The 27441-nt window shown below is 40.4% G+C and overlaps 1 protein-coding gene across 7 annotated transcripts in view; it reads right to left on the bottom strand.

Moving 5' to 3' along the window:
- TIMD4 (T cell immunoglobulin and mucin domain containing 4) overlaps positions 1–26701 on the bottom strand; it is a 39552-nt gene extending 12851 nt beyond the window's left edge. For 2 of the 7 annotated variants that reach the window (XM_049647917.1, XM_049647924.1), the window contains exons 1-5: positions 18820–18898; positions 14282–14620; positions 11737–11964; positions 10293–10376; positions 8885–8968 (exon numbers count right to left, since the gene is read on the bottom strand). In XM_049647917.1, coding sequence (XP_049503874.1) covers positions 8885–8968; positions 10293–10376; positions 11737–11964; positions 14282–14620; positions 18820–18877 — 793 coding nt within the window. In that variant the 5' untranslated portion in view covers positions 18878–18898. Of the gene's footprint in view, positions 1–8884; positions 8969–10292; positions 10377–11736; positions 11965–14281; positions 14621–18819; positions 18899–26033; positions 26128–26490 lie in introns of those variants that run through there. The other 5 variants (XM_049647919.1, XM_049647921.1, XM_049647920.1 and 2 more) reach the window with 5 other exon arrangements.
- Between the last annotated feature and the right edge of the window lie 740 nt (positions 26702–27441).

Genomic DNA, 27441 nt, shown 5'->3' with positions numbered 1-27441 from the left:
CCCCCCCCAACCCTGGACTCCTCTCTGCAGGGCAATGCTCTTCCTACACCAGCTGATTGATTTTGGTTGAGGGAGGTGGCAAAGTCCTCACTTTACCAAGGAACCTCAGAAATGCTAACAACAACAATAATAATAAGTGGATACCATATACCAAGCACTTAACTATATTGCATGCCAGACACAATGCAAAGTACTTCCATGTCAAAGCACTTCCATGTTTGAGCTCAGAAAATGCTCTGCAGTCAGGCACCTGGTGGCTCAGTCGGTTAAGCACCCAACTCTTGATTTCAGCTCAGGTCATGATCTCACGGCTTGTGAGTTCAAGCCCTGCACTGGACTCTGCACTGACTGTGTGGAGCCTGCTTCAGAGTCTCTGTCTCCCTTTCTCTCTTTCTCTCTCAAAAATAAGTAAACCTTAAAAAAAATTTTTTTTTAAAGAAAATGCTTTGCAATAGACACCGTTGGTTTTCTCACTGCCCAGTGAGAATCCTGTGGCCTAGAGATGTCAGGTGACTTGCCCAAGTCATGTAGCTAGGAAAGGAAAGAGCAAATCTCAGACCCAGGATTATCTACCTGCAGAGGCCAAACTCTTATCCTCTGAGCTCTACAGTCTTTGGAAAATATGGCAAATGCTCACATACAGTTGCCATAGAAAGTTCAGTGGTGGAGAGTGAATGATCTTGCTATTTTGCGGCAAAACAGGAAGAAATCCATTTGGAATGGAACCCTAACCTTTTTGCTGCTTTGATGGGTGCAGTTTTTGGAAAGGAGATCTTTCTAACTATTACTTTAATATTTTAATATTAATAATATAATTGTTATAATTTGTAATAATATTAATATATAAATAACTATATATTTCTAACTATTATTGATGATGATGATAATGAGCACAATGTAAGCAGCTGAAAGTACACAAAACACTTTCACATTATCACTCTTGAACTTCAAAATAAATCTACCGAGGGAAGTAAACTTCAGCAGAGTGCTTGAAAGAGGAGGCAACTGAAACTTAGGGAGGTCCCATCTCTTGCCCAGGACTGCACAGCTAGTAATGGTCACTAGTCAAGCAGTGGCAGTATCAGAGCCAGTGAGATTTATCTGAGGCACGATTCTTATTGATTGAAAACTCTTCACAATGTTAGAGCAATGTCATCTGATGCCACCTTCCATGTCTGCCCCCCTCTGCTGGGCTGCTGAGCACCCCAGAGTTCAACAGGCGGCCATGCCAAAGGGCGTTGGTGGCTTCAGTCAATGACTTGTTCACAGTGGGAGAACCGATACCTTGCCTCATCACAGAACCTGCTGAGGTATGTCATTACTCTTCCCCCTGTGACACCAAAGATCTCTCCAGGGCCTAGATCAGTGTCGGAGGAACATTTTGGTGTGCAGAGTGGTCACCCAGCTCACTGGGTTATCCGTCAATGAGGCCCCATCTTAAGACTGGCCCCATGGTCTATTTCAGTGGCTGAAATAGACACCTTACTTCTTTTTCCCTTTGTTTGCTTTACCACAAACATACTTCTCTTAAAGCTTGGCAACTCCCTTTGTTTTTATTTGATTGACCTTTCTGAAGGTGAGCTGTTAGATGCTAGAATTACACAGATTCAATCCCAGCTTTATTAATGAAAAAATATCATTTGTACGGTTGGTAGAATATAATGCTATTGTGAGAAGAATCATGAAAATCCATTTTTTGTCCTTTGCCTTTATCCCCAGACTGCCAGCCTACAACTGATTCGAGGCTGTGAACAGCGTGGGCATGAGAGATAAAACAAATCGGCTAATGCCTCACGAAAGATGTTGACTTTGAAATCAACTGCATCCAATTTCTTTCCTCCTAACAACGGCATTTGTGAGTGAAAATGAGCTTTGCTTCATTCCCCTGCCTTCCTCTGTTCCTTCTGCTGAACTTGTACTGAAAACAGCAATTCCCCCTACAACTTCTTTATGTCCTTGATCAACTGAGGACCCAGAAAAAATGTTAAGTTCTAACATGGCTCAGCTTTGTCTTTAATAAAATAGTGCAATGTAGGGGAAAGAGCTCTGATTTGAGAGCCAGAAGAGAGTCCTATCTGGGGCCTCGTTCCCACTTCTCTTTGAACTTTTTTATGCCTGTGTGCCTCAGTTTCTTTCTATGTAGAACGAAGTGTGCACACTACACCAGCAACTCCTAAATGTCTTCTTGGGGCCAGGGATGGGATGGCTTCAAAAGAATCTCCTGAGGAAGTTTGCTAAGCATACAATTTCTTAGACCCACCCCCAGGGTAGGTTCTAATTCTTCAAGCCTTGGGTAGAGTAAAGCAATCTATATTTTTACTAAGCACCCTGTGTTTTCAACCCATGGCCAGGTCTGATATATACATGAACTGGATGACCTTGAAGTTCAAGGTCTTGGTTCCATCCCCTGGGAGGTCAACATGAGATCAGATTGCTCCACACTTTCATTTATTCTATCCTCACTCCCTTTTCTCTTACCTCCATTTCTAGACCAAACCCTACCTCTCTCATTTTTGACTGATCCCCTTCTGCTACACCAGGACCAACCTTGCTCCATTCACTATCTCCTTCTCTAAATATCCATCCTCAAACTTCTTGAAAGAATACCTAATATTCACTCTCTAACAATTGCTTGTCTTGGACTTCAGAGCATGCACCCAGAGAGCTAACACTGTTCACCTAATGGTTCACAGCCACCTAAGGGCCTCATCCTTCTTGACCAGCGTTCTGAATTTCCCAGTATTTGACTATACCCTCCATAACTTTTGTCAGCTCAGCCCTCTCTGCACTCATGCTCTGCTGGATCCCTTCCTACTTTTTCTGTCTTCATCCCTGCCTCCTCTTGCAATGTAGTTGTCCCTTTATGGGGTTGTACCTTTTCATTTCTCCCTCCATCTCACACAATATCTTTAAGTGATTTCACAGGAGCTTTCCATTATCCCTCTCCTAATGAGAAAATATAATAAAGTGCTTAAGAGCTGAGTTTCAAGAGCCAAGAGACCCAGGGTTCAAACTCTGGCAAATTTAACTTCTCCAAACCTCAGTTTCTTTTCCTTTATAATGGAAGTAATGATAGCATCTTTCACACAGATGCAGACAATGCCTCACAATGAGACACTGTGCCCAAGCCTGGTATATAAAAAGCATTTGGTATGTGTCATTTATTATCAGTGATTCCCCAAATCGTATCTAGAGCCCTGAACTGTCCCTTATGAGATAACATGTATTAAATTATTGGTGTATTTTTAAGTTCCTGTTCAGCAATTGTAACCTGAATCATGGTAATTATTATTTGATCAGAGGTAGGTGCCAATCATCAAAGACACCCATTCTCACCCAGGCATCCATAAGTCAACCCAGCCCCATATTCCCAACTGCCCATTAGACATTCCTCAGGGGCCCTTCAAACTCCAGCTCTCCCAAACAAATTCACCCTTTTTCCTGGGGTTCCTTACTAGTTAACCTGTCACATCAATCTAACCTCCCAAGTACAGAGAATGAGTCATCCTTCATTCTTACTCTGGTCACTGTCCTCCCAATCCTAACTCCTAAGTGGCTTTGACTCTGTCCCCTCTCTGTAGTTACTGCTGCCATTATTCTACTCTAGACATTCATCTCTGGTATGAATTATTACAAAAGGTTCCTGGGTAGCCTCTCTGCCCCCAGGCTTGCTCCTTCTCATACATCTCCCACACTCTTACCAGAGCAATGTTTCCTAAAACAGAACTGGAAATATCATTCCCTACCCAGAAAACATGAATGGTTTCTCATGACCCTGGAATAAAATCTAAATTCTTCAGCCTATCAATCAAGTCCCTTAAGAACCTAGACCATTCCCAGTTTCTTGTCTCTATTAGATTAAACTAGACTATTAGACAAGCTCCAAAGATTTCATACTCTTATCAAGTTCCCTTCTTTTTGTTCATGCTCTTCTTCCTGCCTGTTCACCCTTCCCTGCACAATGAAATGTTCTCATCCTTGAAGAACCAATTCAAAGATTATTAAGTTAAATTATGCTAGCCATCCTTTCCAGGATAGAATCCATCTTTCCCTTCTTTGGGCCCCCAGGAAAACTTTCCATACTTCTATCCCAAAACTAAACCCACTGGATGATTGTTTGCTATACATAGCCTGTCTATCTTACTAAAGTGTGACCCCTTTTAGGACAGATGTCATGACTTATTTATTCCCATGCCATGTATAGAAAATCAATTCAATAAGCCATGTTTAAGTAATGATGGATTTGAAACGCCTTTACCAAAAAATGATATTACCTATTTCCAAGTACCCAAAACAAATTCCAAGATAAAGAGAAAAGTCTCATCTCCAACCACTTTGTCCTCTGAGAATCCTTTGGCTCCTTGGAAAGGCCAGCTTGCTCTGGACCATGAAGCTTTGGATGACTTTGTCAAACAGAAAGACACAGTAATAGAGCAGCTGTTTCTAAAAGCATTCCCTCCCATTTTCTGGGCCCCAGTTTCTAATCTTCTCAGTTTCCCAGATTTCCATAGATAATACTCCTCCCTGGGAGTTAATGAACACAAGTTTAAACCCCCTGAAACCTGGGTGTGAGTCTCAGATCTCTCTCTCTGTCTAGCTGTGCAATCTCAGGCAAGTCACTTCACATCTCTGAGCTCCATTTCTAGGCAGCCTTAGAGTGGAGGCAAGGATTTGCCACCCTAGGTAGGCCTTTTCACATGATGTCTACAGCAAATGCCTTAAAAGTAGAAGAAGCACTGAAGCAGGAGATAACCTACTTGGAGTTGTCCTATGAAATGAATAACATGAATCTGGAAGTTCTTGCTTGGCACACTCAACCACAGCTCTTTTTCAGGCATGACTTGAATTCCACGCCTACATTGTAGAGTGGAGCCTCTACAGACTGAACAGTATGAGAAGGACAAAACAATTCAGAGGCAGCAGGAGATGAAATGTGTCCATAAGCAGGAATAAAACCAATGATTAAGAATTCTGTAGAGCCATCTAAAAGGGAGTCAGTGAAGAGCTTTCAGAATCTCAGATTTACTCCAGTAACAAGTAGAGAATTACTACCGTGAGATTTTAAAAGCTCTTGTAACTTTCCCAGGTTTGTAATTTTGTCACTCATTGGCTGTTTCCCTGGTGCAATTAACAGATTTAAAAAAATCATAAAACCAAAAGTGTCTGTGTGCTTATAAGGAACAGCAAGTCAGTTGGGAGCTGGTGAAAGTGGCCTCTTGTTACCCTGCCAGAGAGACCTAAAAATGAAGGTGTGTGAGTAGGAATAATAGATGTGTGAAGAAGAAAGGAAATGGGGATAGGGCATAGGGACTATCATTTACTAGCCAGTAATTAGGTACCAGGTATGTTTCTTATGCGTTTCCTCACTTAACAGTCCTATGAAATAAGTACTAATATCATCATCACTGTACGTTTTGGGGAAACTGAGATTTAGAGAAGAACAGAACAAATAACTCACCTGAGGATCTAAAAGAAAACAGAAACACAAAAATGGCAGAGCTGGGATATAAGCCTGAGCCTTCAGACTCCCCAGTGAGCTTTTTCAACCCCCACCCAGAGCTACCCTGGAGGCTGTGAGGATAGAAGACTAGAAAGAAAGGATCTGAGATGTTACTGAGGCAGTAAAAGAACGGAAGGCATAATCAATGGCAGACTTAATCCCAGGCCATCAGATTATGACTTCAGAGTCCCTCCCCATAGAGGGAACAAATTGGAACAAATTTGAGGGAGGGAACAAATTTGTCTTGAGGGAACAAATTGGAACCATTTCACAAATTCCTGCTGCCATGCAAGAAATGAAATGAACCCTCAGGCTGGATGGAATGCTTTGAGTTCCTAGGTACCTGAAGGGGTCAGAGTTTGCATTCTTCAAACAGACTCTTTAGCTCCGGGGTGGGGGGAGGGGAGAAACCTATGCAAGTTTTTGTTGTTGTTTGTTTGTTTGTTTGTTTGTGTTTGAATGACGGTTCCAAACCACTTGGAGCTTTGCAGAATTCTTGGAGAATCTAAAGATATGTCCTAGGCTTTTCCCTCAGAAAAATGCATGTGCACATATACACACATAATTATATATGTAATTTCAGGGGGTTCATACCACCCCCAGCCCGTCCACAGACAACTCCACCCAGGAGACCACAGACATTTAAAATTTAAAATCTCCGAGGCCTGGTGTGAGTCCCAGCTCTCCTTCTGCCCAGCTCTATGATCTTGGGTAAGTCACTCCACGTCTCCAAACTCCATTCTAGGGAGCCATGGAGTGGGGGTGAAGAACTATCACTCTGGGTAATGCTGACTTTAGGGAATAAAAATTTTGACCAGATCTTCTTGAAGAATTGAAACCAGCTGTCATCCATGGAAAGCTTGCCATCCAAAATTACATGAAGAAATGAGGAAGGAATCAGGGATATTTGGCCAGGGAAAGAAACCCCACAGAGTCACGTGAGCTCTCTGAAAGGAGTTGAAAGCACTTTCATGTGAATGAAGAAGTAGCACTTATCCTGACTTATTCTGTAAAATGGCTCCAGACTGGGGAGTGAGGGGTGGGGAGAAGCAGCACAGTATGATGTCAGAATGGCAGCAGAGTTGAACCGACATGGGTTAAACCCGGGTCATCATTTACCAGATAAGTTATATAACCTTCATGAACTCTAAAATGGAGGTGATAATGGTATCTATCTCATAGGATTTTGTGAGAAGCCAGATAAAATAATGCGCTTAACGTGAGTAGTATTGAAACAAAGAGAGATTTCAGTAGATGTCAGCTACTCTAATAAACTCTCTGACCCTCCATTTCTTTATCTCTAAAATAGGTATAATATCTGTACCCGATCAGGAGGTCACTATGAGATTTAAATAGGAAAATACACATTAAATACCCTTAGTACAGCACCTAACACATAATTAAGTCTTCGGCAATAGAAAGTACAATTATTGTTACAAATGTTTCATTACAACCAGTGGGATGAGAGGACAGTAAATGGAAAGAACACCACCATTTATTTCAGACAGGAAGACAAGACAAAATAAAATAATATCTAAGAGCTTGGACTCAGAGCTAGACTTCCTGCATCAGGAAACTGAGAGCAGTGTGGCCTTGGAAAAGTTGCACAAAATAGGGGTATGAACATCTGCTAAAAAGGGATTGAATGAAGTGGCCCATGAGAACAGCTTCGCACTGCACCACATATAATATGCGTTCAATAAGTCCTGGTTTCTTCCATAATGAGTAAAGGTTACACAGAGATAGACCTTCTTACAGCAAGCTCCTTCTCAGCAATGCAGCCTCTAGATGTTGCTGCAACTATTCTCTCTCCTCCAGGATTTATCAAGGAGGAGTGAAATAACAATTATCTGGGGTATTACAGAAGAGGGTGAAACATCAAGATGACCTCTTGTTTCCTTGCAGTTGAATGTAAAATAGCCTGAGATTTAAATGGAATGAATGATAACATTTTGAGAACTCCTTGCCCACTCTCCATCATTTTTCTCGTTGCTACCTTCTCTTCTGCCAGGAAACAGCCCCCACTTTTACCCCATGCCACAGACAAAGAAGGTTTGGATCTTTGGCATCTAGTTTCACCTAAGTTAACAACAACTAGTCCAAATTTCCCGTCTTCCCGCTGAATGAGATAGCGCCAAAAAAAAAAAAAAAAAAAAAAAGCCAAAACTTTTCAACATTAGGTCACCCTTGCATTTCACCTTGATTTATAGTCTTCCTTCAAAATGTATCCTCTTTCCACTTACTCTTGCCCATCCTCTCCAATTCTATCTGCTGAGCCTTTGTGAGTGATGTTACACTGCCTCCTTCACAGAGTTACAGGACCATTGTTTGGCTAATAAACATATGGAAAGACACTCAAACGCCTTGTTAATCAACAAAAAATGAGACCAAAAAAATGAACAACAAAAAAATGGGACAGAATTTTCTTCTCAGGAGATTGAAAAAAAATTAAATAAATGGTCATATCAAGTATAGGGGAGATGTAGGAAAGCAGACACTGTGGGTGGGAAAATAAATTGGCAAAGCCTTTCCAGAAGACAATTTTGTAATGGTTAGTAAACTTAAAGTGTACATTTCTTTCAGCCTAGGATTTCTCCTTCTTAGTCACCACCCTAGACCGTTAGACATAGACACTTAAGGAGGCTCTCACATACAAGGATGCCCCTGCAAACTACCTATGGTAATGAAATATTAGAACACTTCAATGTCCCTTCGTGGGCATTGGATATTATAAGTATCCACAGTATAAAATTCTATACAGCAATTTAACATAATGATATATATCTACATGGATTGGAAAGGAAAGTAGTCCAGTATATAATGCTAGGTAAATAAACAAAATACAGAAGGCTGCATACAGTATAATAGAATTTTTTTTAATTCACACAACAGAACAAAACTGCATATTTCTATACACACACATAAGGAAATAGAAAAAGATCTAGGAATGGTCCTCTTTAACTAATAGCAGTGATTATATCACAGGAAGGGCTGGGATTAAAGACAGGGAGTCAAAGAGATTTTTTTTCCTACTTTTTATGTATCCCTAACAAAAATACATTAGTGTAATATTTGTGTAATTTACAATAAATTACTAATTTTTTTAAATGAATGGATGATTTTCTGGCAATTCTAGCTTCAAGACAGAAACAACTAAGGAAGAAGGGGAATCCCAACACAGGGGTTTCAGAAAAGAGTCAGAAGAGGGAAGAAGCAAACATGGCTGCTATTAGCTGGTTTCACTTTCCCAGCTTGTGGGAAGATGTAGGATGTGACCACAGTGGAACCAAAATAGCCAAATCCCAAGACAAACAGGCAGATGGCAGATGACAGATTGTTCCCACGGTCAAAGACAAAATCACCCTCACGAGCACAGCCCCTTACCTCTTGGCTGAAGAAAAGTCACTGACTCACTCATTTCCCACATTGATGTCTGGGATGTTGACTGGAGACCCCAACCTTCAGATTCTGAAAAAAAACAAAACAAAACAGAACAAAACAAAAACAAAGGAAAAGAGAAAACAAACTTAGGTAAAAACTTGTCTTTTTTATTTTTGGTATCCCACTGTCCCCTAAACTAACTTCTGTCATAAAAAAAATAAAAGAAGAATGGGGCGCTTGGGTGGCTCAGTTGGTTGAGCATCTGACAGCTCAGAGCTTGGAGCCTACTTCAGATGCTGTGTCTCCCTCTCTCTCTGCCCCTCCCCCGCTCATGCTCTGTCTCTCTCTCTCTGTCAAAAATAAATAAACATTAAAAAATATCTTTTTTAAATAAAAAATAATAATAAAAGAAGAAGAAGAAGAAGAAGAAGAAGAAGAAGAAGAGCTAATGTTTACAGAGCATTCAGTTCATGCTGTTCTAAGTGATCTACAAGTATCCTCTCATTTAATCTTCAGAAAGAGACACAGGATAGGTGTTATTATTATTCCCATTTTATCAATGAGGAAGCCAAGACCCAAAGAGATTAAATAACTTTCCCAGAGTCATACAACAGTTAAGAAGTGGGTCTTGTACCCAGGCAGTGTAACACCAGAGCACACACCCTGTGCCATACTGCCTCCCTATATTGTACTAACACAAGAACCGAATCATTTATTTACCCCATAGATATCTGTTTTCTTCTACTTGACTATAAGCCCCATTAAGTAAAATCTGCCATTTGAGCACTTACTAACATGCCAGGCACTCACCTAAGGCCATTATATCCACGAAGTTATTCAACTCTCCAACTCACCTGGGAAATCAGCCGAGACCAGAAACCCCTGGCAAAAAGGAATAAAACAGAGAGCCCAGCCTGGGCACTTCTCTCTAGCACCCCCCATGGATGTAAACCGTGCCTTATTTTAGGGTATTCTCTGCCCTTGGACCCCTATTAAATACCTAAAGAAGTCTTGATGGATGAAAGATCACATGAATGAATTTCTCTCTCTACTACAGAAAGCCAATGATCAAGTGAGGACGTCCCTCAAGGAAGTCAACAAAGATCATTGTACTGGGAATTAGGATGAGACGGCTAAGCACTGCCTCACCTGGAATGGAAAGGCAAATATTCCAGAAATGTGCTACCATGAGGAATTGCTTAAACAAATCAAGGTCAGTCTCTCTCCCCACCCCCCTTTCTCTCTCAAAGCCACAAGAATGAATGAACCACAAATGTGGTCCAATTTGTCCTAGATAGGGTTCATGGCACACAGGACCCAAAATTCGTCTTCAGTTATCTCATTCAATAGCATTTTACTCTCCTCAACCTAAGAAATGGGGAAAAGAAAGAGAAAGAAAGTGTCCTCATACCTCTGGATGTAAGCAAGGCAATGTTTCCAGAGGTCACCTCGGTGCTTCTCTCAGAGTCACTGGAGAGAAAGAAACTTTCTGATTCTGGAATATAAAAAAAGTTTGATAAAAGAGAGCTGCAAAAATAAGTGTTTGTGCCGAGTGGTGGGATCCAGGGCTATTTTTATACTTGTCTTTGAGCCTTTTTATATATTTCAGGTTTTCTTCAAGGATTGCAAGTAATTTTTTAGGATCAAGAAAACTACAAATGTCATAGTTTAAGGTGATTATTTTAAACAACAAAAACCATTAAAAATACATACAAAAATTGGCTGGTTTATGGTTCATGAACTTTAGGTGACGACCCAGAGTATAACAGAATTAGCTGATTCAATATTATAAAGCTATTTAAATTATCCAAGCCTTACTGAGGCAGCTGAGACAGCTAAGAAAGCCTTCACACTATCTCTTAATGAGTTTCCAATAGCATTACCTTGGTATCAGAGGTTGAAACATGGTGGGCACTTTGATAAGCCCTATAAGTAATGAAGCTAGTAAGTCAGTGAGGGTCCAAGATGGAGGATCAAAAACGACTTGGGCGGGGGGGCAGGAAGGAAAGAAAAAGAAAAGAATGGAAGGGAGGGAGGAAGGGATTGAGAGAAGAAGGGAAGGAAAGAGGAAGGAAGAAACAAAGGTAGAACTAGTTCATCATCAAGGGATATTTTAAGGCATCTGGAGGCCTTTCCTCAACCAATCTCTAATGCCAAGGCAGAGACTTAACCCCTGGAAGAATAAAACTGGGGTCTGACCCCAGGTGACATATCCTAGCTGTTGCATAAATATCTCTAAGATTCCTGGAAGGTCAACTGGAGAACCAAAAAATCTGACTTTCAAAAAACAGAAAAAATAGGGGGAAAAAAAGGAAACCATAAAACAAAGAAAAGGAACAGATTGATGAAACCACATCCTCACTCACACACACGCACATACATACAGTTATAAACTGAACTATATTCCCAAAAATTCATATGTTGAAATTCTAACCCCCAATACAGGAAATTGTGCCCTTATTTGGAGAAAGAAATAATTAAGTAAAATGAAGTTATATGGATGGACCCTAATTCAATATGACTGGTGTCCTTATGAGAAGATAAGATTAGGACAGAGACACAGAGGGAAGACCATGTGAAGACACAGAAAGAAGGTAGTCATTTATAAGCCAAGAAATCAGTCGTACTGACACCTTTGTCTCATACTTCTAGCCTCCAGAATTATGAGAAAATAAATTTCTGTTGTTTAAGCCCCCCGCTCTGTGGCATTTGTTATGACAACCCTAGCAAACCAGAATGCACACACACAAGGGCAAGTCTCTGAACTGCCCCATTCAGTAAAAGAACCCTGTTGCAAGGGACCCAAGATACATCTGACCAGCAGAAGGGAAAGAATGGCCAAATGTACCATGTACCTGTAGTGAAGGTGGGTGCTCCCATTGAAGGCTCAGTGGTCTCAAGAACCAGGGTTGCTTCAGGAAGAAAGGTTGATATTGTTGGGGGGCATGTGGTTGCCACAGCTGTGAGGGTAGTCTGAAGTGGTGTTCTGGTTGTGAGTTCAGGTGTAGTCACAGCTGTTGTTGGAAGCACAGCTATGGTTGTCGTCATGGCAGTAGTGGTTGTTGGGCGCTTGGTTGTTGGAGCTGTAACCGATATAAGATACATTGTACAAATATATGTGGGATCTGTCCATTTCTCTGTTTCTGCTGCCCTCACCTGGTCCACTGGCCTGGACCACTGGAATGCCCATGAAAGTTGGGTTTCTTGCCCCTACTCTTGACCTTTCCGATATGATTTTTACACATTGGCTAGAACAATCTTTTAAAATGACAAATAATTATGTTGGTCCCCTGCTTAAAAGATTTTACTGGGTCCTCCTTGCCCTTGAGATAAAGGACCCAACCCCAAAGTTGGCCCACAAAAATTCCACTTGATCTGGCTCTTTCTTTACAATCTCAGGTCTCCACTTTACTCTTCTCACTTGTCTCCAGCCCACTGGCTTTTCTTCACCTCTCTAAACAGTGACCTCACACTGGAGGGACTTTGTACCTGTTGCTTCCGAGCCTCTCTCTTCATTAGGCTGACTCCTACTGAACCCTCATGTCTCAGCTAAAAGGACACTGTTGTAAGGAGGTCACACATATTCTGCAATCAATTAGGTTTCTGGGTTTTGCACTCTATACTTTACCTTCACTTTTATTTTATGATTATGGTTTAACACCTGCTTCTCCCACCAGACTGTAAGCTCCATAAGGGAAAATCTGCTATTTATTTTGTTCTCTGCTACAAATCTAATACCTACCACAATGTTGGGCACATGGTAGATATTCCAAAAAGATTGCATAAGTGAGCAAATGAACAATTTCATCAAAAGTGAGCCCAAACATGAAATTTTAGTCAAGCAAGATGAAGAAGCTCAAGTTCTGTTGTACAACTCATACCTAAAGTTAACAATAATAAGTTGTATACTTGAAAATTTGTTAAGTGAGCAGAACTCACCATAGGTGTTCTTTCCACAATGAAATAAAATTAAAATCTGTAATAAAAATGAATCCAAGGTGTTCAACATGGGATGAGAATGTAGTCTCTTTCATATATTAACGACAAGTTCATGCTGACACCACTCACCCCCTAACATTTGAGTTTGGGTTCATCAGCCACAGTTATTCTACATATGCTACCATCTCTTAAATATGTCAAATTTTGATTAACTCTAACAGATTTCAGTGAGCTTAGAAATGACCCATAGATATTGAGTTCAACAAGTATTTTATAAAATAATAGCTGGTTATATCAGGCTTGAAAATAGAAGACTTGGATTAGCCTCATTTAACTTTAATAAAACTTCAGTAAATCAGAAAAATACCTTTTCTATCACAAAGTCGCTTTTAAAGAAAAATATACTAAAGTATATGAAAGTTCTGAAATAAGAAGCATCCACATGAGTCGTTCCCAAATTTTAGAGTACGTTGGTGTCACCTGAGAATTCTGTTAGACATGTGGCTATAAGCATACGATCCTGCCTTCCAAGATGCCTACCCAGTCAGGAACAAAGCACAAGAATCCCCCATCTTTTTTTTTTTTAAGTTTATTTATTTATTTTGAGAGAGACGGAGAGAGCGTGAGTGGGGGAGGGGCAGAGAGAGAGAGAGAATCCCAAGCAGGCTCCATCCTGGCAGTGCAGAGCTGATGTAGGGTTTGAACTCACAAAACCATGAGATCATGACCTGAGCCAAAACCAAGAGTTGGACTTTCAGCTGACTGAGCCACTGAGGTGCCCCGATAACCCTCCATCTTTGATGCAGTTTGAACATAGAGCTTACTCTGAGAGACACCATTCCCAACAAGCAGGAAAGGTGATTACTGTTAGCATAATTCAACCAGAGGCTGCCTTCTATGCAGCTCAAATCTTTAAGAATCCCACCATATTCCAGTTTCATCAAAAGCAACTGACAGTAACAGACGGAAAGGCCACCTGAAAACTGCTGTGATTGTCTCCAAGTCTCATGCCCTTTCCCCTTTGCTGGAAGTTGCAAACTTTGGCTTATGGGCTGAAGCTGACCCATGGGCACATTTTATTTAATTTATATGGTATTTTTTAAAAAATCTTTGCCAACATATAAAAATCAATGTCATACACGTAAAAATTGCGAAATCTGAAAACACTGTGCACAAAGCAACAATCTCGTAATAAGAAGCAGATGTTTTTTGCAGACTGACCCTCCAATTCACTGGTTCCCTTCCCATGCACCCCCCACCCATTCATTTCTGTGGTCTTCTTGGCCCCTATGGGTATTTGCTCCATACTGTGCCTCCTCTAGTCATAGCAACACATCTTAAAATTAATCTGCCCACTCGTGCTTAAGCACCTACAGCCTCCCCAACACCACCCAGTACATCCATTCCCCATTAACTGTTGAATCTATCCTTCCACAGACACAAGCCCCTTCATGTACACACCTCTCCTCAGCTGCAGGCGAATGTTCTTTTTCACGTCATTGAACCAGCCAGGGACCTCTATGCGGCAGCAGTATACACTGTTGTCACCTTCGTTGGTGTTCAAGATGGTCAAGGAGACATTGCCTTGTCGGATATTGCCCTGAAGTTCATATTTTGATGACTTCCTGGACAACACCGTCATCCCATCAGTGTGGAGAAGCTCATTGTTGCACTTGGATTTGGGACACGGGCCCTTGCCCCAGCACATGCTGTTGCTGTTTTCAGACCAGGATGAGTACTTACAGGGCAAGGTCACCGACTGACCCAAAAACCCTCTCACAGTCTCTGGTGCAGCTGGAACTGTGAGCAAAAATGAGAAAAATTAAGGCTGTGCAGTACTAAAATCTCTCAAATATACTGCATGATGTTTGTGCAGCTAGATGCTTCCAGGAAGATGAGAAGAGTCATTATGTATATTTTTTTAGCCTAAATTCTGATGTGCCCTTAGCCACTGCTGAGTCCCTAACTCCACACCCTTTTGTCCCCCAGTTGCAGATAGCTGACCCACCTCATGGTCTGAACTCATCTCCATAACAAGCCCTGTTTGCTGATTTAAAAACTCTGTTCTTGAGTACCATTCCAATAAGCCAAAAACTTTTCCAATGAAAAATCCAACTCTTTAATCTAATTCCACTAACTCATGTAAACACATCCAGAACTAGCACTCTACCCAGTGTATCCTCAATAAGCAGTGGCCATGTACTGCTGACCTGACTGCTTGGGACTCCCTCCATTTTCAAACCCAAAGAATGCTGTGGCAGTAAGATAGGCTGTTGAACTACGTTCCATTGTCCTTCTCTCCTTTCAGTACTGGATCTAGAAATTGATTGCTCTGGACCATTTATTTGTTGTTAGAGAAAATGAAGTTAGGTGGAGTTTGAACACTTTTTTAATGTTAAAACTGGAAAGAACCACAAGAATTAGAAAGAATGGCACCTATGACATACAAAAATGCCAAGGGTTAGTTTTACCATATTAGTTGTGTGAGATGGAAGGTATCGCTATTTCTGAAATGAAGCAGTCCTATTTCCTAGCTTTGCCTGCTCATCAGCATGACCTGGGGAAGGTATTGAGAGTGCAAATTTTATTGCCCAACCCTGAGTCAGAATGTTTGAGGCCAAGGCCCATGGAAATTCTCCAGGTCATTCTGATATCACTTGCTAGTCACCCAGGATTTGAGGACCAGTGGACAAGCTCTTCTAAGATTACTTCCATCTCTAAGAATCTGGGAAACATTTTCACTGCTGCAAATGTTAAGCCCACTGGGTTAATTGAGCATCAGCAATTGTTCTAACGATTGCTGGTTCTAACCCTCCACTCCCAAAAAATGCTACTTAAGACAGGCTGAAGCTCCAGATCATCAGGACTCCACCTGCTTTCTCTAGGGTACCTAGGTCCTGCTTTGTTTTCTCCAAGGTACCTTCCTGTGAGACTCTACATTCACTGACTTTTTTGGCCCATTGGACTAAGTTGTATAGCACATGGCCAAGAGTACCAGGTTCCTCTCTGACCCAGGTATCAGGAATATCCCCATAACCCTCTCTAAAATAAGGTAAGCACAAACCAAATTCAGACACGCCCTGAAATTTCAGACCCTGAAATCACAGTTTATTCATTTCATTGTAGTAGGAATGTTTCAGTGACCATAAATGCTCTAGAAGTCCATTTAGCCTACCATGAAACAAGGAAAAATAAATACATAAGAAATTCATTGTCATCACCTTCAGCTCTATTACCAACAGAACATATGCACCTAAAACTAGTAACTTTCTCAATATGAGCTTATTCCTATGAATGTTTGGAAAATTAATTCAAAATATATGCAGGAATTATTTCTGCTGGAGATTAAACAGTTTGTTTTTCCAGTATCATACTATAGAAAGAGGCATCCTACTACTCAGTAAGAAAACACCCAATATAAAAATTGACAGAAGACATAACAGGCATAGATAAAGAAATACAAGAAGCCAGTAAATTTCATCTGTAAGACTGGCAAAAATTTAGAATGCCAATAATATCAAAGTTGGCCAGACAGGGACTCAGGAAATGACATAGATTATTGGAGTACACTGGAATGAAATGGGAGTTTAATTGGTATAGCCACACTGTGAGGCAATTTGGCAGTTTCCATTAATATTGAGCATGCATGTATCCTAGCTAAGCCTTAGCAATTCCGTGCTTTGTTATTTACCCTACAAAAAGACATGTGCACAGGGAAATTTGTTTGCAAAAGTTTGGTGCAGCTTTCATATATATGTGAATGAAGTGAACATTGTATGTGGGGAACAGCAAAACTATGGCATATGCATTCCCTGGAAACATAATGAATCATTCATTCCATGCAATCATTTCAAGGTTATTAGAAGTAAATCTTTATCAGTTGACATGAAAACTCCAAGCCTTATTAATGTATGAAAAGGACAAATTCAAAACAACACATAAAATACAAAACCATCTTATAAAACAAATAGAACAGTTTGCATTTTTTTTTTTTTGTCTGTGGGCACAGACATATGAAGGTATATGCATAGAAAAGTGTCTGGTGGGATATACACCCAACTCACTGCTCCAGTCGCCTTTGCCATCAGAGGAAAGGAACTGGAGAAGGAGGGAGTATTCAAAGGGATTTTAGCTTTATGATGCTGTTATTTTTTTCACCTGGGGTGTTTCTGTATTACTGACTGGATTAAAAATTAATATTTAAAAAAAGGAAGCAGGCAATTTGGTGTGGCAGAAAAACACCCATTAGGCTACAGTGTAAACTTCATTCTGCTAGTTACTGCTTTTGTGTTCTTGGGGGAAAGCCACAATAATCCTGACCTCATTATCATTGAAAGCAAAGGGGATATATAATACTTGCTTCAGAAGTATTTCGGAGGTTTATATGCAATGAAGTATCAAATGCCACATGAAATTAATAAAGTATTAGTACAAGTAACCAAGCATTTCAGAATTTAGAAATAGGACAAGAAGCTCTTCCCTGCTGGTATGAAAGTATCTTGGAGCAGAAGAATCACTGATAATCAAATTCCCTTTTTGGGAATTACCTAGGACGGTAGGTACAACCTAGATTCTGTTGCCAGCTTTGTTCCTTCTCCAGGTGGTGACCTCAGGAAAGGTCCCTTCCCCAGTCAGGGTCTCATTTTCACTATTTACTGAGGAAAGGGTTTCATTCTGCATCTTTTAAGAGCATATCCAGTCCTGATTGATCCTTGCTGATTCTGAGCAATCACTCTCTTCTAAATTGGTCATTTTAGAAAAGGTACAAATGAAAAATGAACAAAAGACAGTTCTCTAGGTGCTGCTTCCTTCACATAGGATTGGAGAAGCCTACCCCATCAGTGTCCAGCCAGGAGCAGGAACATAGACTCCAGCAACCTTCAACACAACGTAAACCTCCACACCTCAACTACTCAGGACAAGATAAAGACCACTGAAAACACTGATAAAGAAAGTGACAGGGATTGCCTCATTCCATTAATTCCTACAGAGTATCTAGGAAGAGAGGCAGTTAAATGATCAATTACTACAGGGTGACAAGTTCTCTGATGGATGACTTCATGGAAGATAGGAATTCATAGCAGAAACACCTCACCCCGTCCAGAGGCTCAGAGTGCTCAGGAAAAGCCTGACTTGGGTGGAGACCTGATAATGCATGTAGTTACCGGGAAAAGAAAGGCAGGATGAAAAACAGCATGGCAAAGGTTTGAAGGGTAGAGAGAACACATTTGTTTTCCTTGGAATGGAAGTGCTTTTGCGGGCAGCACATTTGAGAGATCATTTGCAAATAGCTACTAACTTTGAAAACTGCTAGGGATATTAGATACTGTCTAGTTCTAGAATCATGCATTGTTCAAACTGGTCTTATCTGGCTGCCTCATTTCATACATAGAAGAGCCAGAGCAATTTAGACATGTTTCCATTGTTAATGACTAGTGACTGAGACCACTGCAGCTCAGTGAGGAGCATTTTGCCCAAGGCTGCCAGGACACAGAAGTCTAAACTGGCCCAGAATGAGTGTGTACACTTGCATCACCCAAAACTTGGACACAACAAACCTCACCTTCTGGTGAGGGATGAAGCGTCATACCCAGCAAAAGAAGACAAACAAAAAACAAACCAAAACTCCTGAAAATAAAGAGAAAAATACAAATTATAATAAGAGCTCTGCAGAAGAATTCCCGTGGCTCGAACTATGCTAATAACACCTGCAGAGGAAATTTCTTTTCCCCATTTCATCTGACCCTTTATTTTGTGTTTCTTCTTAAGTTGTCATTTCTGATTTGAATACAAATTAGCCCACTGTAAAACTCTAAAACCAGTCTCAGAATAAAACCCTATGTAACTAGAAAGGCAGAGACCCTCCAAAGAAAAAAATCTGGAAGGACTCAAGAATGAAGCAGGCTTCTGCTCTACTGAGGCCTGATCGGCTGTGGAAATCTATCACAGGATGCCAAGCTCTCCAGGGACTCCTGCATGGAAGGATTCAGAACACTTACTCAGAGAAAGCCGCCCAAGTTCAATCAGCAGCCAGAGAATAAGAGGCCCTTTGGACATTTTGACTGTTGGCAGGCCCCAGGAGTCAGTCTGTCTGTCCAAAGCCCTTTCTTATACTCTGGTTAGTGCTGACAGGGCAGGACCTTTTAGTTTCATTTCTCTTTCTGCCTCATAACCTTCCCTTTCCTCCCTCCTGAATAGTCTCCCTCAAGAGATGTATGATAAAATGTGCTGAGCTCTTTCTCCTGACCACCAGTGTATGTGGAAATGTGTGGACTGATAGTGAGGTTGCACCTGTATTCCTTTGTCCATACGTATCAAAGGATTTCCTACCCTGTGTGGTAGCATCCATGCATGTGCTTGTGTGTATGTGCATGTGTAAGCTGTGAATGAGCTACAGTCCTTCCCACTCCTGTGCAGCTTGCAGTAAAATGCAATGAACTCACCTCACTGGCTGCTATTTAAACATGGACTCCTCATAGGGGCCAAAGGAAAGTTAGACTGGAAATGGGCTCTGCTCCCTTTACCTGGTTCACCTGGTTCTCCATCACCTGGAACTTTGGCCCCTTTACTCTGATAACTGACAAACAAAAGCAATCAACCATCACATAAGACAAAATCACTATTAGAATTTACTAGACAAGGAAGGAAGAATTCAATAGAGGAAGCATACCGTGGCCATTACAGGACATGCTCAGGTAACAAACAACCCCAAGGTCAAGACCCAATTCTACGAGTTTTTAGTGAAGTCTTCGTCACCTAATGATGAAGAGCATAAAAGATAGCTCATGAACCAGACTATAAGGCTTGGGTGAGATGATAGCCCTCTGGACTCTATAGCTTCAGTGATCTATCCAAGACCACAGAACCAGTTAGAGGAGGAATCAAATCAAACAGATATGTTTTCTAACATAGATTTAGGTCATCGTCATTGGTTAATGAATGTTTAGTTATATTCCAGGCACTCTACTACATGATACAGATGTATTATTTAATTCTCACAACACTAAGAAATAGGTATTTTTTCCCATTTAACAGGCGAGGGAATGGAGGCTTAAGGGAGCTACATAAATGACATTGACAGTCAAGAAGGTGAAAACATGACTCAAGCCCAAGTGTCCCTGATCCCAAATCCATGCTCTTGATCATGACACCCTCCTTCAACCTGTGGTCCTTAGGGAACCACAGCTATGAGACACACCATACCAGTGGCCAGCCAAATTATACCCAGCTCCAGAGAGGGAATTTAAGGAAGCACAAATGCTCTAGATTTAAGAAAAAAATCCTCATTTGATTGTAACCAGCCAAATGAGTCTCAGACCTTCAACATTGCTCATAGTAAAAGTATTGGTGAAAATACAATACTGGATGAGTCTCTGCACTCAGAGAATCTAGTAAAACAGGGGGAAGGGATGAAAATAGAAGGATTCAGAGAAAATGTTCCCACTGACTACCCACTGAACTGTGGGATCCTCTTCCTAGGAAGCTGGGAGAGTTAGTCTCCGGACAAATTGGATAGCCCTAATAAAACACTTACAGATATTCATATTTAGGTGCTCCCCGTTAATACCAACAAAATTCCCCTTCAATAAAGCTACCAGTTCATGAGCCTCAGTCATGTATGCAGCATTCCTAATTAGTTTTTAGTGTGTTTTTTAAATATGAATAGGCAACTAAGGATCAGAGACATTTGGGGAAAATATTCAATATGAAAAAGATACAAAGACAACACCCAAGATGACTTTGTACTCACATGTCTAGGAAATCGATTGGATGACTAGAAGACCTAGTGGCTGGACAGGTACCCCTGTGCCTCCACATGGCCTTTCCACAAGGCATCTTGGGCTTCCTTCAGTATAGCAGTCTCAAAGTAAATGAGTTTCTTACATAGTATATGGTTTTCTCAAAAGTGAGCATTCCTCAGGGCTCCTGGGTGGCTCAGTCAGTTGAGTGTTTGACTTCAGCTCAGGTCATGATCTCATACTCCGTGAGTTCGAGCCCCATGTCAGGCTCTGTGCTGACAGCTCAGAGCCTGGAGCTTGCTTCGGATTCTGTGTCTCCCTCTCTCTGACCCTCCCCCATTCATGCTCTGTCTCTCTCTGTCTCAAAAATAAATAAAAACATTAAAAAAAAAAGTGAGCATTCCAACAGACTCAGGAAGAACGGGCAAAGGTTATGACCTAAACTGACATGTGATTCAGTATTATTTCCACTGCATTCTATTGGTCAAGAAGAAGGCCATCCCAGGGGCACCTGGGTGGCTTGGTTGGTTAAGCATCCAATTCTTGATTTCAGCTCAGGTCATGATGTGAGATTGAGCCCTGCATAGGGCCCTGTGCTGAAAGTGCAGAATCTGGTTGGGATTCTCTCTCTCTATCCCTACCCCTCCCCTGCTCCTCCACTCACATGCACTCTCTATCAAATAAATAAACATTAAAAAAAAATAGAAGGCCACCCTGGATTCAAGTAGAAGGAACAATACAAGGGTGTGAGTAGCAGGAAGTGCATTGGAGGTGAAGGGGAAGCATCTTTGCAGACTTCTTACCACAACAAGCAAACCAGGCTGGAGCGGAAGGACAGAGGAGTAAGGCTGGCGGTGGTAGTGGTGAGCGTAACTGATAGATTATCTCATGCATTTAGGTATTTTGAAAATAGATCAAGTCGGTCTTTGATAGAAAGGGCTTGAATCATTTAAGATGAATTTTGATAAACACTTGGGAAATTAAGAAAAGGAAAACAGTAGACAATTATTACAATCAGGAAACACTAAATATTGTACATGAAAGAATATGAAATTACAGTACATTTGCTCAATTGGAAAGATAGTTGTACAGTCATGATAATGTAAACTCTAGCTACTAGTTTAACACAAAATTGTGATAGGAGTACATTGGGAAGATGGGCAGAGAGGAAGGGAAATGGGGGTACTCACCCTTCAGGAGGTCAATAGACAGTAATCAAAATGGTCAATCAAACAGTAACAGTAAAAGCACATTATTAGTAATATGGAAGGAAAAAAAAACAGAAGAAAAAAACTCAAAAGAGTTTACATTTTATGGGAAGGAATAGGAAAGGTATTGGCTGTTTTTTTAGTTATAAGCCTTTTATAATAATTTTACTTTAAAAAATGTGTATATTGAGCACATCTCACATCTAGATCTTAGTTTCTAAATACCACTCACCAATAAAAGGAATCAGGCTCCTTGGAGAAATTTCTGGTTCTAGGACTGGGGCAGGAAATACTTAAAATGAGTCTGGAGCATCTTGTGCTAGAAAGTCTGAAAGTGCTCAAAAAGTAAATAAAAAGTAAAATCCACAATGATGTGATTGTTAAATGGACACAGGAGGCAACCAAAAAAGCTACCAATGACCAAAGCAGAAACAACCCAAGCAACAAAATAAACTAGAACTGGATTATAGCCCAAAGTATAAAATTAATGTTGATACTGATACAGTGATCAAATCAATAAATAAGCGAGGAAGGAGAGACAAATCTTCTGTCCAAAAACATTCCAAATAATTTATGTAGTTACTTCCTCCTCAAAGGAAAGGTAGAACATAACTCCTATCCTTAATTGTAGGCTGAACACAATGACTTCCTTCCCAAACTTCCAGTAAAGACAGTAAGAACAACTAACTTTACAGTGGAGAGATCTGGCAAACACTACCTCTTGCAGGTGATCAAGGCCAGCATCAACAGAGACAAGTCATGTTGATGGTTTGCACCCTTGACATGATGTGGTATAAATGGTACTTTACCCGTGTGGTAAATTCTTCTTCCCAAGAAACATCATCCCAGTACAATTATGAGAAAAACCATCAAACACAGCCAAACTGAGGCAGATTCTACAAAATATTTGACAAATTCTTGTCAAAATGTCCAATGTCATGGGGCTCCTGGGTGGCTCAGTCATTTAAGCATCCAACTCTTGATTTCAGCTCAGATCATGATCTCACGGTTTGTGAGATTGAGCCACGTGTTGGGCTCTGAGTTGATAGCACAGAGCCTGCTTGGGATTCTGTTACTCCCCCTCTTTCTCCATCCCTTCCCTACTCTTTCCTGTGCATGCTCTCTCTCTTTCTCTCTCTTTCTCTTTCAAAATAAATTTTAAAAATCTTAAAAAACCTGCCAAGGTCATTAAAAAACCAAGGGAAAATCTGAAAAAATGTTACAGCCAAGAGGAACCTCAGGAGACATGACAACTAAAGGTAATGTGGTATCCTAAATAGGCTCCTGGAAGAGAAAAAGGCCTTTAGGTGAAAATTAAGAAAATTTTGGACTTTGGTCAATAATATTAATAGTATTAATATTGGCTTATTAACTGTTACAAGTATACCATTACCATAATGTAAAATGTTAATAATAGGGGAAACTAAGTGTGGGATATATGGGAACTATCTGTACAATCTTCATCATTTTTCTGTAAACCTAAGGCTATTCTAAAATAAAGCATTTTGAATGCACATATGCTTTTATTTTAGAAATGCAAATTTTAATAATAATTTAGTATCTGTAAGGGGTCACACACTGGAACAAGAGGCTAAGCTTGGTTATCCTCTCTTCCTAAGTTAGGGTCCCTAGACGGTCTTCATCCTAATATTGGATGCTCAATTTGTATTACTGTATTAAAGTATATTATTCTTCAGAGAGGGCCATAGCAGTTTTAGGTAATTCATGTCTTTACCACCTTCCTCTACATATGGAGGTTTGCACCTGGAGAGCCGGTCCTCCCTCATTTTTAGTCAGTGCAGTTTAGATGGTATTGATTTCATTCATGGTCATGGTGTTTGGATCAAGGATGAACAATTGATCCGAATAAAGCCAAGGATACACAACCTTGACACATTTACTAGAATTTTTGAGTTCTAGTTCCCTATTTTCCACTGATTTTTCAGCTATAAGGATACGGGCCTGGATCCAAAGTTATCCATTATGCCACTAATGGGTGAAGCCTGCCTGATGAGAGAACCAATTAGGCAGAAGGCAAGTGGAGAAATAGAGAATCCTAGGTCCTTGACAAGGTTTGAACCTCTGAAACAAGACAGGTCAATGTGCCAACAAATGTCCTTTTGAAATAAAGCCCGTTTGTGTGGGGTCTTCAGTCATTTGGAATCAAAAGACCTATGTTCTTAAATCTAGAAGAACTTCTATATCATGGTAATTCAGATGGATGGCTAAGGTTTTTCCAATCATAAGAGTTTACACAATTATCTGGCTCAACTACGTGCTTCACCAAATACCTGCTTTCACCCTGACCTCTCAATCATTCAGCAAGTGGCTTGTCAATCTATTTACTTTTGGCATATGGAATTCTGGTAGGTTCTGGGGATAAAGACAAATAAGGCATAGATCCTACTCTTAAGAATATGACAGTTTCAAATTTTAAGCAGAGGAGGTATTATTTAAATTACTATTTAAAGATAAGGCTGTTGGAAGCCAAAAGATAAAAGACTGTTAAGTGATATGAAGAAAATAGAATCCATGTTTTCTAATAAAGAGTTCTTTGTGGTAAACAATACTTCCTTTATGGTAAATGAAGTTAAATGTAATCCCACTCATTCATTTTTATTTGTTCATTTCTTCATCAGTTATAGAAGAGTTCAGAAAACTATTGCCCATTGACCAGATCCCACCCACCACCCATCTTTGTAAATAAAGTTATATTGCAACACTGCCATGCCCATATGTTTTCATATTGTTTATGGCTGTTTTCATGCTACAATGGCAGAGTTGAGTAAATGCAACAGATACTGTATTTCCCACAAAGCTAAAAATATTTACCATCTGGTCTTAACAGAAAGAGTTCACCAACCTTTGGACTATATATGGAATTCATGCTATGTGCCATGTACTGTGCTAAACACTGAGACAGCAGTATGAGACCAGCCACTCTTATCCTCAATAAGTTCACAAGCTTGTGCCTCCTACTGGCAGACAAGCAAGTTAATAGACAATATAGCACGGTGTGATAAGGAAAGGACAGAATAGCAAGGGAATGTTGAGAAAAGATTCCTAGCCCAGTCTTGAAGATGGAAAAAGAGAGTCAAGAACACTTTTTAAATATAGACCTCAAGGATATTGGAGAGGATTGGGGCAGCATAGAAAAGAATTTCCAGCAGGACAAAGAACATGTAAAAGCTCAGTGACTATAACAGCAAAGCATTTTAGACTAACTGAAGAATTTAAGCTTCACAGATCTTTATCATAGTATTTAAAAGTAAATGTAAAACTTAAATGCTCTGACCAAAAAAAAAAAAAGTAAATGAACAGATAAAATAAAACAGGGCTATGTGTAGACTAACACTGAGACAATATAGTGATCTGAGGATTATGATTGGTGTGTGTGTGTAAATTTCTCTATGGCTAGACCTCAAATCAGGAGGGAAGAAGTGCAAATGAGGGGACGGGGACACAGTCCAAGGGCAGATCATAAAAGTCCTGATCAGCCACATGAAGGAGGGCACTGTCTGAGGGCCAAGAGGAATCCATCTTTTGTGGTGATTACTGAGCCTGTTAGTAAAACCTATAAAAGAAAGAATTCCACAAACGGGAGCATTTTCATTAAAATGTGCCTAGAACTAAGTTGTCACATCTCTAAATCTCCTCCAGCTTTGGCAGTTTATGACTACATATTCTGTTAGGTCAGGAAATGACTTCAACCTGGGAAAGGATATTTTCTGAGTTCTTTTACTGAGGTAGAAGGACAGCCTCTCTTGCTCATTGTCAACCATGGGAGCCTATTTAGCAAGCTCCCCCTCACTCTATGACCCCTGCATCAACTTCTTTATTTTCTATGGGATGGGAAATCGAACTGCCTGGGTTCCATCTTGACCACATACTAGCTGTATGGCTATGAACAATTTACTCAATGTCTCTGTGCTCAATTAACCTTCTATAAAATAGAGATGGTAGTACCTATATCTTGGATTGCTATGAGCACTAAATGAGATGGCCTATGGAAAGCATTTAGCAGAGTACCATGCAGATAGTGAACCCCCCAAAATATTAGTTATTATTCAAGTAGTTATTATGCAGGTAGAGTTAGTAGAACACAAAAGACAGAATGACCTATTGTAGTGGATATATCTTGTTGTTGCCTGTTCAACATCCCTTCCTTTGTGGAACCAACCCTTTTTTAATCTATATGGATCCAGTCTGGCATATGATTAGGGTGGGCATATGCCTTAGGTATAGCCATTCATTTTAACCCATTACCTTGTGGGGACTGATATAAGGCAAAGAAAATAGACTGGTTTGCTTGTCAAAGCTGATTCAGTCAGAGACATGCAGATCCATGGAATCTTGAAATCTTGGGGGGAAAAAAAGGCAAGTAAAGAAAGGATCACTAATTTACTCATCATTCTAAAGCTTGATATGTGTGGTCACACCTCAGCTTTCATACTTCCTTCCAAGTAGTCAGTTCTACTTCTGTACAGCCCTAGTTGTTAGGGAAATAAAAAGGAATTAATATTCACTAAATTGTGGCTATGTGCTAAGCACTGTGCTGGGTGTTGTTCACACATAATCCCAACAAATATAAAAAATATATCTTTTGAACTACAAGGAAAAAGGGATTAAAATACAGCTCTTCTTGTCTAGTATGTTAGTTAGAACTTATTTCAGGACAAGAACAGAGGTTCACTAATATTGCCCCAAGGAAGAAGTAACTCACGACAAGAGCACACATGGTCTGGAATCAATACCCCGTTAGGAATCTCTAAGGCATCACTTTCTCTGCTCTTCTTTTAGGTATCTCTGCCTCTCTCTGAAACTCTCCCCATGACCAACTTCCTCATGATTTCAGCTTGCTCATGATATGTATTATACAACCCAGCCCCAAATCCTTTCAGCTCAACTCTCAGCTCTCTGAGCTCACTGACTTATTATCTCAATTCTAAATTCCAAATTCTTGAAAGAGAACTCCAGTCCCTTAAGTTCTCATTTTCTATGGTAGGCCCAGGCTATAGTTCAAAGGCAGATTGGTAGTTGGAATTCCTAGGATCAGCCTTGTCCATGAGGAGAAAGGGTCCACTGTGCAGAACTCAGTCATTCCATTTGTAATTTAGGAAATTGGAGCTATGGATGGGGTACAGTCCCTCATAAGTGGCTGGGGTAGACAGGCAAAGACTAAGAACTGTAATACAAATAAGAATTTGTGTATTAGTTGGTCACCAAAATAGTCCATTGAATCACCTGGGAATCCATTCAACTGTGCATAACAGAAATTCCAATCAACAGAAGCCTAAATATTTAAGGTGTTTGTTTTTCCTCTCATAACAAGAAGTCTGGATGTAGGCAGCCCAAGAATTCAAAAATATCTCAAGGACTTAGGCCCATGTTGTTTGTCACAACAAGGACATGGAAGGGTTAATATACTTCCAAACATTGAATTCATCTTTGGGAAACGGAAAGGAGAGTCATAGTAGCTTTCAAATCATCATTCCTTGACTTTTATTTGGAAAGGAATGCTCTTCTAAGCAAATTCCCCTTATAACTTATTATCCAGAACGAGACCACCAGTCAACACTCAAATCTATCCTATTACATATTTATGACTGGTTTCAACCAATTAGGGCCATCTGCTGAGCTTCTGGTAGGGACCTAAGGTCTCTGAAATCAAGAA

The sequence above is a fragment of the Panthera uncia genome (assembly GCF_023721935.1).
Source record: "Panthera uncia isolate 11264 chromosome A1 unlocalized genomic scaffold, Puncia_PCG_1.0 HiC_scaffold_17, whole genome shotgun sequence".
NCBI lineage: Eukaryota > Metazoa > Chordata > Mammalia > Carnivora > Felidae > Panthera > Panthera uncia.
Note: the sequence above shows the minus strand (reverse complement) of the source record. Positions and strands in the feature narration are given on the sequence as shown.